Source organism: Halichondria panicea, chromosome 2, assembly GCF_963675165.1.
Source record: "Halichondria panicea chromosome 2, odHalPani1.1, whole genome shotgun sequence".
Classification (NCBI taxonomy): Eukaryota; Metazoa; Porifera; class Demospongiae; order Suberitida; family Halichondriidae; genus Halichondria; species Halichondria panicea.
Genome location: NC_087378.1, coordinates 8313934 through 8326334, shown reverse-complemented (window position 1 = coordinate 8326334; position 12401 = coordinate 8313934). Strand labels below are relative to the sequence as shown.

At 45.8% G+C, this 12401-nt stretch overlaps 4 protein-coding genes and 1 long non-coding RNA gene across 7 annotated transcripts; 2 read left to right on the top strand and 3 right to left on the bottom strand.

Moving 5' to 3' along the window:
• Positions 1-20: 20 nt before the first annotated feature.
• Positions 21-3585, top strand: LOC135330852 (uncharacterized). Of its 3 annotated transcripts, none has more exons than XR_010392882.1 (3): positions 26-214; positions 327-2238; positions 2355-3585. It is a non-coding gene; the product is annotated as an uncharacterized LOC135330852 (long non-coding RNA). The 3 variants fall into 3 exon arrangements; XR_010392881.1 differs by having other exon boundaries at positions 2332-3585; XR_010392880.1 differs by having other exon boundaries at positions 21-214; positions 327-3585.
• Positions 3586-4358: 773 nt separating this feature from the next.
• Positions 4359-5569, bottom strand: LOC135330847 (stromal cell-derived factor 2-like). The gene is made up of 6 exons (XM_064525789.1): positions 5427-5569; positions 5259-5365; positions 5113-5195; positions 4915-5057; positions 4746-4827; positions 4359-4641 (listed from the first exon to the last, which is right to left on the bottom strand). The coding sequence occupies exons 1-6, from the start codon at positions 5500-5502 to the stop codon at positions 4494-4496; spliced, it is 639 nt and encodes a 212-aa protein (XP_064381859.1). The 5' UTR covers positions 5503-5569; the 3' UTR covers positions 4359-4493.
• Positions 5570-5580: 11 nt separating this feature from the next.
• Positions 5581-7096, top strand: LOC135330833 (sperm flagellar protein 1-like). Its single transcript, XM_064525776.1, has 5 exons — positions 5581-5945; positions 6043-6260; positions 6390-6631; positions 6713-6824; positions 6873-7096. The coding sequence occupies exons 1-5, from the start codon at positions 5729-5731 to the stop codon at positions 6996-6998; spliced, it is 915 nt and encodes a 304-aa protein (XP_064381846.1). The 5' UTR covers positions 5581-5728; the 3' UTR covers positions 6999-7096.
• Positions 7030-11616, bottom strand: LOC135330812 (uncharacterized). The gene is made up of 12 exons (XM_064525751.1): positions 11155-11616; positions 10956-11110; positions 10571-10887; positions 10109-10344; positions 9785-10050; positions 9244-9325; positions 8905-9134; positions 8623-8849; positions 8239-8497; positions 8001-8086; positions 7473-7542; positions 7030-7340 (listed from the first exon to the last, which is right to left on the bottom strand). The coding sequence occupies exons 1-12, from the start codon at positions 11372-11374 to the stop codon at positions 7089-7091; spliced, it is 2400 nt and encodes a 799-aa protein (XP_064381821.1). The 5' UTR covers positions 11375-11616; the 3' UTR covers positions 7030-7088.
• LOC135330843 (isoamyl acetate-hydrolyzing esterase 1 homolog) lies at positions 11225-12381 on the bottom strand. Its single transcript, XM_064525786.1, has 2 exons — positions 11608-12381; positions 11225-11361 (listed from the first exon to the last, which is right to left on the bottom strand). The coding sequence occupies exon 1, from the start codon at positions 12320-12322 to the stop codon at positions 11621-11623; it is 702 nt and encodes a 233-aa protein (XP_064381856.1). The 5' UTR covers positions 12323-12381; the 3' UTR covers positions 11225-11361; positions 11608-11620.
• Positions 12382-12401: the final 20 nt, after the last annotated feature.

Below are 12401 nucleotides of genomic sequence, written 5' to 3'. Positions count from 1 at the left end.
ACTTTGTGTGGGACAGATTTCGCAATCTACCGCAATACTCGCAACACCTTGTAGCTAGTACTCCTGCGGTCTCCTCCATGGGTGGGAACTGTCGGTCTCCATGGCATTTCCTTGGAGACTCTGACGTCAATGGCCTGGAATATTCCCAGATCCAGTTCCAGAAGCTCAGTTCCTTTGAAGCTTGAGGAAGAAGCAAAGTGGCTTACTGGAAGAGGTGAGTTTCTTTGCTTGTAGCTTGCATGTTTGCAGGAATGTTAGCCTTGTGGAGCATTGTAGCATTGTTTGCTGTCTATTTGGTCATGTTTTACTGACTTGATTTTTTGCAGAACCATCGCGAGCCTTCCACTGTGTTGCAGAATCATCGCGAGCCTACTACTATATACTGTGTTGCAGAACTATCGCAAGCCTACCACGGTATTGCAAGAACCATCGCGAGCCTTCCACTGCGTTGCAGAACTATCGCGAGACTTCCACTGTGTTGCAAGAACCAACGCAACAACGCAAGCCTTCCAGCGGACTATTGTAAGTTGAAACTGTACCTCTGCATTCATCTTGTCTGTCGCTTGTTGCACGTGTACGCGTGTATGTTGTTGCAGCTATTAGATTGGTTGTTCACTCTCTGGCCTTTGAGTGTATCGGTGTTGCATTGTTTGTTGAGAGTGGAAGGTTTCTGCTCTTGTATTTAAGGACGTGTGTATTTAAGGAATGTGGCCTCTTCTTGACTGTGAGGTGTGTAGGTCATGCAGCTTAATAGATACATACTTGCCAGCAAAGCGCACATTAAATGCATGTATGCATGGCTAAACTCGTGTCGACAACGCTTTTTATGTACTGTTTATATACGCGTGGCTAAGAGTCTATTACCTGCATGGCCTTGAACCCTTTGGTGGGGGAGGGGGGTGGTGGTGTCCGTAGCACTCAAGTAATCAATCAGAATGTGTGTGGAAGGTTCTTCAACAGTCGGGTCGCAGGACAGCATCTTCTTGTTCTTGGAACCGTTGTCGAACCAGCCTTTGGGGTGCAATGATGGATTACTCATGGCATTCCAGTCTATTGAGGGAGCACTCTGCTGTTAGTACCTGCCTAAAGGGAAAGCAGCACAGGGTCCTGCCATAATTGGGAGTGTTAAGATCTCGTTATCAGTTCCAATAGTTAGTTAGCTAGGATCATTAGAAAATAGCTAGCTATAATATAGTTAGACAACTGCTGCTTCTTGACTTATGCTAATCTGTTATAACGGCTTTTTTAGGATCTTAACTCTGTGCCTACTGCACATGGAATTGGTAAGTTCAGGCTTTAACTAAACCTAGGTGTGCCAAGGGAACTGTAGCCTTTGACTGGTTTAGTAAAGAGTAGTCTTGAGCACTTGTGCAAGCCTTGCGTGCCAGGCTTGTTACAACTGGAGTCGACAAGGGCTTCAAGAGCAAGGAGGTGTTGTCTCTGTGAGTCTACTGTTGTTTGAACCATCCCACACATTCTGGTTGATTACTTCTGTGCTCAGTTAATGGTACTCACAGTCACAGGGTCCCTTTAGTTTATTATGCCCTTATTGTATTAGTCCCTTGGGGAGGAAACTACTGGTGGTGGTTGATTTGATTGGTTGTTGTGGTTGGTTTATTATGATGGGAAGTTCTGTCTCTTCTCTGCACAGTTGGTTTGACAGATTGTCTGGTATTGTGTTGATAATAATTATCTGGAGGTTGTTGTCATCTCTTCTCTGCACAACACACTGCTGATTGTTTGGTGTTGGATTGTGGGAGTATTGATAATATAATGTATTATTGGTGATGTTTTGTCAGCTGTGGTGGTGATTGGCTGGTATGTGAGTGGATGGTTTTGTTTGAACTGCTGCGCTCAATGTAACCATGCATTTGCTTGTTCTCTTGCAGCCACAATGCACACACACACAGCTCCTCCTACTAGCTACTGTACTAGTGTTCCATTCTCTCACTGCTTTTGTCTCCTCTCTCCCCCAGGTACAGACAAGCCATGCTGCTCTGGGACCCAGGAAGGATTACTAACCTGATCAATGACTGCATGTTCTGCATATATAATTATATTGCAGGGTATGGAAGGGGGCGGGATTGGCTGTACGCCCCCACATCTCTTTAGGGGCGGGGCTCGGATCTCAACGCCCACTATTACAAGTCTAGTGTGTGTAGCTGCATGTATGTATGGACACATTCAAGATGAGTATGGCTGGCTACATGTACAGTGTTTTTCATACATTCCATGATGGTAGGTTGATGTCTGCACAACAAAAGATGAGTAGCTCCATTGTGTACAGTATCCTTGAGGGCCACCCTAACTGCATCTATATATACACAACAGATGAGTAGCTCCATTGTGTACAGTATCCTTGAGGGCCACCCTAACTGCATCTACACAACAGATGAGTAGCTCCATTGTGTACAGTATCCTTGAGGGGCCACCCTAACTGCATCTACAAAAACAGGCTAGCTATGTTATGTGGCAAGTCTTCCATGTTCTCTGTGCAGGTTGATTGTGTATGGAGGAGCCACTGTAACAGCATACACACAGATAAGTAGCTAGCTATGTTGTGTGGCAAGTCTTTCATGCTCTCTGTGCAGGTTGATTGCGTGTGGGGGAGCCACTGTAACAGCATACACACAGATGAGCAGCTAGCTATGTTGTGTGTCATGTCTTTCATGCTCTCTGTGCAGGTTGATTGTGTGGGGGAGCCACTGTAACAGCATACACACAGATGAGCAGCTAGCTATGTTGTGTGTCATGTCTTTCATGCTCTCTGTGCAGGTTGATTGTGTGGGGGAGCCACTGTAACAGCATACACACAGATGAGTAGCTAGCTATGTTGTGTGGCAAGTCTTTCATGTGCTCTGTGCAGGTTGATTGTGTGGAGGAGCCACTGTAACAGCGTACGCACAGATAAGTAGCTAGCTATGTTGTGTGGCAAGTCTTTCATGCTCTCTGTGCAGGTTGATTGCGTGTGGGGGAGCCACTGTAACAGCATACACACAGATGAGCAGCTAGCTATGTTGTGTGTCATGTCTTTCATGCTCTCTGTGCAGGTTGATTGTGTGGGGGAGCCACTGTAACAGCATACACACAGATGAGCAGCTAGCTATGTTGTGTGTCATGTCTTTCATGCTCTCTGTGCAGGTTGATTGTGTGGGGGAGCCACTGTAACAGCATACACACAGATGAGTAGCTAGCTATGTTGTGTGGCAAGTCTTTCATGCTCTCTGCAGGTTGATTGTGTGTGGGGGAGCCACTGTAACAGCATACACACAGATGAGTAGCTAGCTATGTTGTATGGCGTGTCTTTCATGCTCTCTGTTGTGCAGGTTGATGCATATGGAGAAGCCACTGTAACAGCATACACGTACACACAGATGAGTAGCTAGCTATGTTGTATGGCACGTCTTTACGATGCCTATACTTCAAGTTGATTGCTTGGGATGGACAGCAGTAACCAACACTACAAGCAGCTCTACTCTTATTCTGATTGCTGTAGTTACAAATTGTTCCTTAATTGGCTTACAATTCGTATGACAATAATTATGTTTAATTTTTAATTATTATAATAGTTAAATAAGTTGGTAATGATAATAATTTCAGTACACAATCATTACTACAGAATCTCATCCATATTTCTCGTTTAAAAATCCTTCAATTGATGAGATATTTATGCATGACTCAGTAATTCGTGACATTCAGTCAACACCTCCATACAGAGTCCCTTGTGATGGGCTGGTGGTCAGTCCTGTAGACGCACACAGAATCAGTATCATAATATATATAAATGCAATGTACACAGTCAATGATCAGTATGTTGCACAAAATTAATTATCACCCAAAATGCTAGTCTTCTGCTTGAATAATTTTAGTCCATATCCAATTTTGGTAAAGATCATTAGATTAAGTTTTGCATAACCATGTTGACTTAAAAATGCATGGGTAAAGTGAACAGTTCAACAGAGAACCAGGATAGTCACATTTTTGGGAATAATCAGATGAGAATAATAGGCAGATTTTCCAAGAATGAATAATGGATGAAAGAACAGATAATGGGCCTATTCTGGAGTGACTGTATGCACACAGTGAACACTTGGAACACCACACAATAATAATGTGGAGAGCTAGTAATTATAGGAGGGGAGTACAGAGCATAAAAAGCTGTAACCATTCCACACAACGCATCCATCACATGAAATGATCAAATTTCAGGCTAGGGTAGAGTCACATGCACACAATCTGCATGTTTCTTAAATAGGCCGATTTGTCTCTAATGTAACGTCCCACAAAATTTTAGCTTGCATAATAATAATTGTTTATGCATAATTATCATACTGTTTTATATATTTTATGATTCAGTGTTTGATTTTCAATAATAATTATATAACAGAAAAATTGCATTTTTGTGCAATTAGAATAGCTTTTCATAATGTGATCAGAAATGCTGAACATGTATTACAAATTTGATATACAAGTTGATCTAAATGTTCCCAATGCTACAAGTTGTTCTTGCCGTCGACAGGCTCCATGTACACGCCCTCCATGGCCTTCCACTCGTTACCCCCGGACTTCTGTTTGATCCCCGCTATCTCCATCTGACCCTGGATAGGACGTCCATATGTTGAACCAGATGCATGGAGATACCTGGGAGGGCAGAGGACAATCATCTGTGTACAACTAGGCAATGTAAGGAGCTACAACTACTGAACACATGACTAGACATGTAACAATGAGAGCACATGACTCACATATTAGTGTCAGAGTGCCTGAGTCTCACAGCTTCATCTCTCCTCCACTCTGTTCCACTGCACTCCACTGTCCAGTTGTCACCTGAGGAGGGGGAAGGGTGGCGGTCATCTACTATACTAGTAAGGACAGGGTGTGCCAGTAAATAGTGGAGATTGCCTGATTCCATACCTGTGTCTCCGACAGTGTTGTCCCCTCCAAAGCAAGAGACCTCCTGATTGTTGGAGAGAGGGGAGCGGAAGTGATGGGAATGAAGGTAGCCTCGTGTCTGAAGGTGCTGGAGGCGTAACACGGACCCACACTTGATCGGAGTACTACAAGGGAAGAGGCAACATGAGTGATCTAACATTTCCTCCCACATACACATACCCTCTGTTGCAGGTGTCCTTGTGGCCTGCCTTCACCACCCAGTAGCTGTTCACATCATCAACAAACTTTGCGCCTGTCACACTCTGTAAAATAATGTCACCTCATTAGCACAGACACTACTAGAGGGGGGAGGGGGGGGGGTGTACCTGTTGTCCACTGCCTGACCCATACTTGACCTCATGAGAGTGGAGACGAATATTGCTCTCAGAGTTGGCCAATTTGATGACCGACCCACACGTCACAAACTGGAAGCCTATATAAAACAGAAGACATTATCATCATTAGACCCTCAGTGCCAATGTACACACACTCACCAGTGGACTGTGCTGTGTAGAGTGACGTCAGCACAGCTATCAACTGAAGGATCATCGTTGTCTGGTAGGATCCCATACTTCTCCCTACGAACAGTTTGGACACTTTGCACCACGGCCTAAAGAGAGCTAGCTATTCACACGTTTTACAGTTTATTCTTTGGGACACGTCACCATAAAATTTGTGGGTGGTAGGCGTGTTTACAGGTGGGCTTTATTTAGGAAAAGCCGTAGTAGCCTTGACAACGCAGAGCTGACACAATATCAAAAAAGTACTCAAACAAAGCTATTGTAAGTGGCCGGCTATGACTGACTTGACAGAGGAGGAGCTACAGATACTGTATGCCTGGATTGATGAGATACCGTTGTCTCGACAGAAGAAGAATATTACAAGAGACTTCAGTGATGGTGTCATGGCGGCGGAGGTGGTCCATCATATCCTACCCAGTCTGGTGGAGCTACACAACTACACACCCGCCAACGCCACTCAACAGAAACTCGATAATTGGAGGACCCTCAACCGTAAGTACACTATGCACGTAAACACCACCCACACACACACCACCCACACACACATCACACATCACACACACACACACACACACGTACACACACACAGGGAAGACATTCAATCGTTTGAACTTTAGCATCCCAGATGACCTGCTGCAAGGTGCAGCATCATCCAAGCCAACAGTGGTTGAGTTCATCCTCTCTACCCTGCGCCTGAAGATGGAGAAATATTTGGAGAACTCCTCTAAAAAGGCCACCTACCAACAGCAAGATGTCTACTATGACCCTCAGGCATTTACCCCCAGTGATGTGGGGCTCTGGAAACAGGTCAGTGTGTGTGTGTGTGTGTGTGTGTGTGTGTGTGTGTGTGTGTGTGTGTGTGTGTGTGTGAGATCACTAATTTATTGCTCCCTAAAACCATAAACTATTCACAATACTGGTCACCTCTCTCCCCAGGACCTTATTCCCCGACACCCTGGGGCTGCCCCTCCCCTCTCCTCTGATGACTACCCTCAACTACACTCTGTATCTAGGATCCCTGTACCACAACTCAAGGGGTCTCGTAACAACTCAATATCTGCCCCCTCCCACCACGCACTACCCCCCGTGAATCACAGTGGGGGGTTGGTTCACAGTGGGGGGCCTCGTAGCCACTCACACCCAGAGAAGAAGACTGGGAGATACACACAGAAAATTAGGTATGTTCAGAATGTGCTCAACTGTACATGATCTTGAAGGACTAGATCTATGTACAATGAGTGTTATCCCTGTGTGTGCAGGCACCCTCCTGTGGTCCACCCTAAACAGAAGGGACGTGACAACAGTGCCGGTGTGTCTATCAAACTAGCAGAGAAGGATCAACGAATCCTCGAGTCTCAGGAATGTATGCAGGTAAGTCTAAAGGTCATTGTCTGCCCCTCTCATTATCCTTCCCTACAGTTCCTACAGATGAAGGTCACACGTTTAGAGCATCTCGTGCAAATCAAAGACATGAAGATCAATGAACTAAAGAGACAGTTAGAAATGTTCGGACAAAACCATCAGAGACCATTTCAAAGAAGATAGCATTCAAATTATTATTATTATTATTATGACATTATAAATTATTGTCTCCCTTGTTCTACATCATCAAAGATTAATTGACAAAAAAAGTTTTCATTTTGTTCTTGAAAAATCTAAAGGGTTCCCAGAAATAGAGTCATGAATCTCTACAAAGAGGGGGACGTAGGTTAGGTAGTCAAGGAACTCCACTAAGCCTCTGTTCTCGTGGTTGAGTCGGTCCACCACAAAGTCCACATGTTCCCCAGTCAGTCCCCCGGCCTGTAACTCCACTGATAGGCTTCCTGTAGTGACCACGCCCCCTTCATGCTCCTGGGTCTCAGCGTCAGCCAGCAAGTAGAACAACTCCTGGAGGGGGTGGGGCAAAGGGGTGTGGTTATAAGGGAGTGCGTACACTAACCACACTAACTAATGGGTGTGTTTACACATGGGTATTAGTGTATGTGGTAGCCATATCAAAAGAGATTTGTAATTTCTCACCTTGCATTTCTTTATTTTGACTTCAAGGGCATCAAAGTCCATCTTGTTGATGAGCCTCTTCACCATGTCCCTGCAGTTACACACACACAATGATCACACTAGTAGCTCTTACCCCCCCCCCCCCCCCCCCACACACACACACACACACTAGCTACAGTAGCTCTTACTCTAGGGCCACCACGCACACACACTAGCTACAGTAGCCCTTACTCTAGGGCCACCACACACACACACTAGCTACAGTAGCCCTTACTCTAGGGCCACCACACACACACACACTAGCTACAGTAGCCCTTACTCTAGGGCCACCACACACACACACTAGCTACAGTAGCCCTTACTCTAGGGCCACCACACACACACACACACACTAGCTACAGTAGCCCTTACTCTAGGGCCACCACACACACACACAGCTACAGTAGCCCTTACTCTAGGGCCACCACACACACACACACACACACACTAGCTACAGTAGCCCTTACTCTAGGGCCACCACACACACACACTAGCTACAGTAGCCCTTACTCTAGGGCCACCACTTTCTCAGAGAGGGCAGCAATGAGAGAGAACAAGCGAAAGTTGAGCTTGTGCCTCCCAGCCAGTTCCAGAACCTGGAGTGTGTGGGTGGTGGAGTGGGTGGTGTGGAGTGTGTGTGGGGTGGAGGGAATAATTAATGCAAAAACGATGAAAATTGCTATTGCATGTCGTAATTCACGTACACTAATATGCTTGGCTAGCTAGTAGTTGTGTGGCTCTAACTTACAGAATGAACATAGCTCATTTCAGAGTCTGAGATGAGGTCATAGTTAACAGCCTTGAGTGCAAAGTCCAACTCTCCTAGATTAATCTCGTCATCCTCGTCACGATCCACATTGTCATAGCAACGCTGATAATGGGGGAGCTTGGTTTGGTCGATAATACAATACTTAGCGAGATAATCGAGTGGATCTATTCCCTGCAGCTGCTGTAGTGTGGCATGCAGGGCCTTCACATCATCCTTCTTCTTACGTTTGAACCTCATGCTGGATGATGGGAAAAAAGTACACAATGCAGTATAGTCCTCACTGATCTGACAAATCATTACTGAGATAGGGCTTTCAAAAAAATTATGCACAATAATTATGACATGATAGCTAAGTGCACTTACAGGTTGCCACGGTAAGCAGATGGAGGTCTTTCGTCTCCCTCATCGCGTGTACTCTTAAATTTAATTTTAGTCCGTTCCAAATCATCGTCATTCTCATCACCACTCTCTCCGTCTGCTTTAACCTTCTTTCTTCGTCTCCTGCCTTTCTTCTCATTATCACTGCTCTCGGTGCCACTATCGTCCTCCCCGCTGCCTCTCCCTTGGCCACGCCCCCTTCCATGGTCACCCTACATAGGAAGCAAGCTCGGCTAAATGATGACAGTGACTCCTGTGCTCTCTTACCTGAATATCAGAGCTCCTCTTGTTTCTTGTCTTGCGGTCCAGACCTCCCCCTCTCCGCAGAGAAGAGGCTGGTCGTGGGGTGGAGCTGGGTCGTGAGGTCACACTTCCTGTGATCCCACGACTACTGGTCCTGCCTGACTCATCCCCCTCATCACCATTCCCACCCCCTCCAGCCTCGCTCCTCTGCACACCACCTCCTCCATCACTAGACACACCGCCCCCTCCACCACCTGCACACACATCACACAGTCACAGACATCCGTAAACAGACACACACACACACACACACACACACACACACACACACACACACACACACACACACACACACACACTCACCCCTTCCATCATCCGAGTGGTCTCCATGAGTACGAGATGTACCATGTCCATTGTCACTAGCAGTCCTATCACCACCACCATTCTATGGACAATAGTGTAGGATAATATATATAATAATGCTCTCTAGCACTAAATGGAGTACCTTTAAACAGCCATAACTTTAGTTCCATTAGTCCAATAAAGTTAATTTTCTGATTTTCTAAAAGCTTAGAGAGTGGCATTTCAGATGATGTGTTAAAATCCAAAGTCTATTTTGGGCCTGTTTTTGACAAAATATCATAGGCTATATAATATAGCCCATGGTCTTTTTCCGAAAATGATAAATTATGACACGTTTTAAATTTGAGATTTGAGCAGAAGAGTTCCTTCTAAGTTTTCAAAAAATCAGAAAATTATTGAATTTGGACCATTCAAAATTAAGTTATGGCTGTTGCAAGGTATAAAACCTTTTTGCAGTTCCTCACTGGGAAACTTAGAAATAGGAAATTATCGCCCGTTCCAAATTTAAGATTTGAGCATGCCATACACAACAGTAACTCACAATCACGTGCTCTCTTCCAGATCTGCTCGCTAGTCTACCATCACCATGACTACCACCACCACCACCACCACCACCACTGCCGGGTCCACTGTAACGTCCATCAGTATGTCCGCCCACACCACTCCCACTCCTCCCATCACCATCCTCACCACCTACACTCAGTCTGGAGCCACTCCCATTATCATTACTCCTCCCCCTCCCTCTTCTAGCCCTGCCCCTTTCCCTCGGGTCACCTGACCAGCGTTTGCCAGCACCATATGAATAACCTACAGAGTTCAGCAACTACCATGCACACAGTCCATTAAGATTTAACAGCTTACGTACGTTTCCCAAGTCTTTTCCTGAGTACATCATCAGGCAGTGTGTCACCATCTAGTATGAGGTAGCCTCCTCCCACTCTCAGTGCTTTGCATCGCTGACACCGCCCACCTCTCTCTAGGCAGCGAGCACACGGCTCTCCAGGGAGGGGAACACGACGATCATCACTCAGACATCGATTCCATAACAGAGACTGCTCTGAGAAGCTCAGGAACTGTGGACCACTGGACACACTCCGCACTCTGTGCATGACAAATAAAACAACTGGAATAGTCAGTTTGAGCGGTGAAATGTGTTGCTATAACACGGTATTTAACTAGAGAACGATTTTCTGAAAGCTTAGAAGGAGCCCTTTCAGATGGTATGCTCAAATCTTAAATTTGTAACAGGCCATAATTTCCCATTTCAGAAAAAACTATGATCTTTTGTGGCTCATAATAGCATATTTGACTGAAGGCTGACCCCCACCTTCCGAGCTTGGTTGATCCTTTACTTTGGATTGGACCGGACCATGTATCCCCGGAGGTGTAAAGTGGGTGTGGCCACGTCTCCTCAGAGGTGTGAAGGGGGTGTGGCTTAGGTACAGTGTAGTAGTTGTGGAGATCATAGGTGGCCAATGCATCGAGATAGTCTTGATCCATGTCATCACGAGGCACTCCCTGAGAATAGCGGTAGGGTACAGGGGGGTCAGGGTTCAACAAGCTAGTAGGGGGTGGAGCCTCAGAGGGGTAGGCCTGGGGGTAGTCAACACCTTCAACCCTCTTCTGTACGTCAGCTGATATAAGCTACGAGAACACAAAGTGAAATTTAATGCAAATCGTACAATCTTTTAAACATTATTCTATTCTTATACCTCTACTTTTGATTGAGTGAGAGACGAAGGCTGGTGTTGTTTAACCCTTTCATCACTAGGATGGGGAGGGGGTGCAGTGTACGTGGTGAGGGGTGGGAGGAAACGTCTCAATTCTTTAAGGAGGTCAAACTTGCTGTGGCGATCAGGAATAAGTCCTATAGGGAGGGATAAGGAGGTGGTCATGTGACAATGAACGTACCTAGTGGGCGTGGCTGTCGTGAAACCCCTCCCCCCCATATATCACCAGGTCTCTTCTGACGTTGCAATGAGCCTAATTGAAGCCGTGATATGAAGGCTGTTGCTCGAGTTAACTTGCGACTGTCTGGCACTTTCTGTCCTTCATCTTTGCCAGCCTGTTTAGCCGTGACCTTTGAACTCTCAATAGAGGGGAGCTTGACTGTGATCTCTGGGGAAGCCATAATTATCGTAATTTAGTATACAAATGTATTAGTTTGTTGTTGACAAAAATGGGTGGGGCTCATGGCAACCGACTACCAATCACATTCATGACACAGTGGGTATGAATAACATCTTCCACAATTCTAAAATAAACACGATAAAGTATAAGCAACAATGTTCAATTATTGTGTATAAAAATACAACATAAATATCTCAATGACAGTACAAAAAGCCAACTACACACACCTCATACCTATATATAGAGTTCAAAGGTTTGCCCTCAACTGTTGGGGATAGCTCTTGGAGTCGATATCCGTCCAGTCTGGGAACACTGGGTTCCATCCTGTCAGCCTCTCTTCCAGTACTGCTATCACCATCTCCGCCAATATCTCGTTGCCATGGTCACCAAGGTGCAACCCATCCATTAGACATTCTCTGAAATCCTTCTTCTTTGCTATCTCCCTGAACACGTTAACCACACCCACTCCGAGTGAAGCACCAACCTCCATCACAGCACTGGCATATTGCTGCGCCTTGGCAAAGGTACGATTACCATGGATACCCGACATGGCCTCCCAGTCTTCGTCATGTACAGGGGGAGGGGTCACAAGCAGAACAGAGCTACCGGGCATGCCCAAACCAAACAGATACTGACACATTGCCGTTAGATTGTCTCTATATTCGCTCAGAGGAACATGTTGGTGGTCGTCAGTGGCGGCATCATTGGCTCCAAAGAATATGACAATAAACTCGGGGACATTGTCAGCATTGACTAGGCTGGGTAGGAGTGCTTTGGCCCAACGCGTATTGTAGCCTGAGAAACCTCTGTGTATTATGTCAGCTCGTCTCTGGAAGCGGCTGGCCAGAGCAGCACACCATCCCTGCTCAGATAACGAGTATCCAAACTGTGTGATGGAGTCTCCAAAGAGAACCACGCGAGCATAACGAGTAGAGAAAGGTTCAGCCATTACAATAGATCTTGGTCTGTACTAGTACACACCCATTTCTTTGTTTTTACAGTATTCCACGTGGGATACCGTATCTAGG

Coding starts and splice junctions, on each gene's coding strand:
- LOC135330847 (XM_064525789.1), bottom strand. CDS start 5,502: ATGGGATCCTACCAGACAACGATGATCCTTCAGTTGATAGCTGTGCTG. Junction 5,366..5,426: donor CTACACAGCACAGTCCACTG/GTGAGTGTGTGT, acceptor TGTTTTATATAG/GCTTCCAGTTTGTGACGTGT. Junction 4,828..4,914: donor CAACACTGTCGGAGACACAG/GTATGGAATCAG, acceptor CCCCCTCCTCAG/GTGACAACTGGACAGTGGAG.
- LOC135330833 (XM_064525776.1), top strand. CDS start 5,729: ATGACTGACTTGACAGAGGAGGAGCTACAGATACTGTATGCCTGGATT. Junction 6,632..6,712: donor AGATACACACAGAAAATTAG/GTATGTTCAGAA, acceptor CTGTGTGTGCAG/GCACCCTCCTGTGGTCCACC. Junction 6,825..6,872: donor AGTCTCAGGAATGTATGCAG/GTAAGTCTAAAG, acceptor CCTTCCCTACAG/TTCCTACAGATGAAGGTCAC.
- LOC135330812 (XM_064525751.1), bottom strand. CDS start 11,374: ATGGCTTCCCCAGAGATCACAGTCAAGCTCCCCTCTATTGAGAGTTCA. Junction 8,498..8,622: donor TCTGCTTACCGTGGCAACCT/GTAAGTGCACTT, acceptor CCCATCATCCAG/CATGAGGTTCAAACGTAAGA. Junction 8,087..8,238: donor AAATGAGCTATGTTCATTCT/GTAAGTTAGAGC, acceptor CACACACTCCAG/GTTCTGGAACTGGCTGGGAG.
- LOC135330843 (XM_064525786.1), bottom strand. CDS start 12,322: ATGGCTGAACCTTTCTCTACTCGTTATGCTCGCGTGGTTCTCTTTGGA.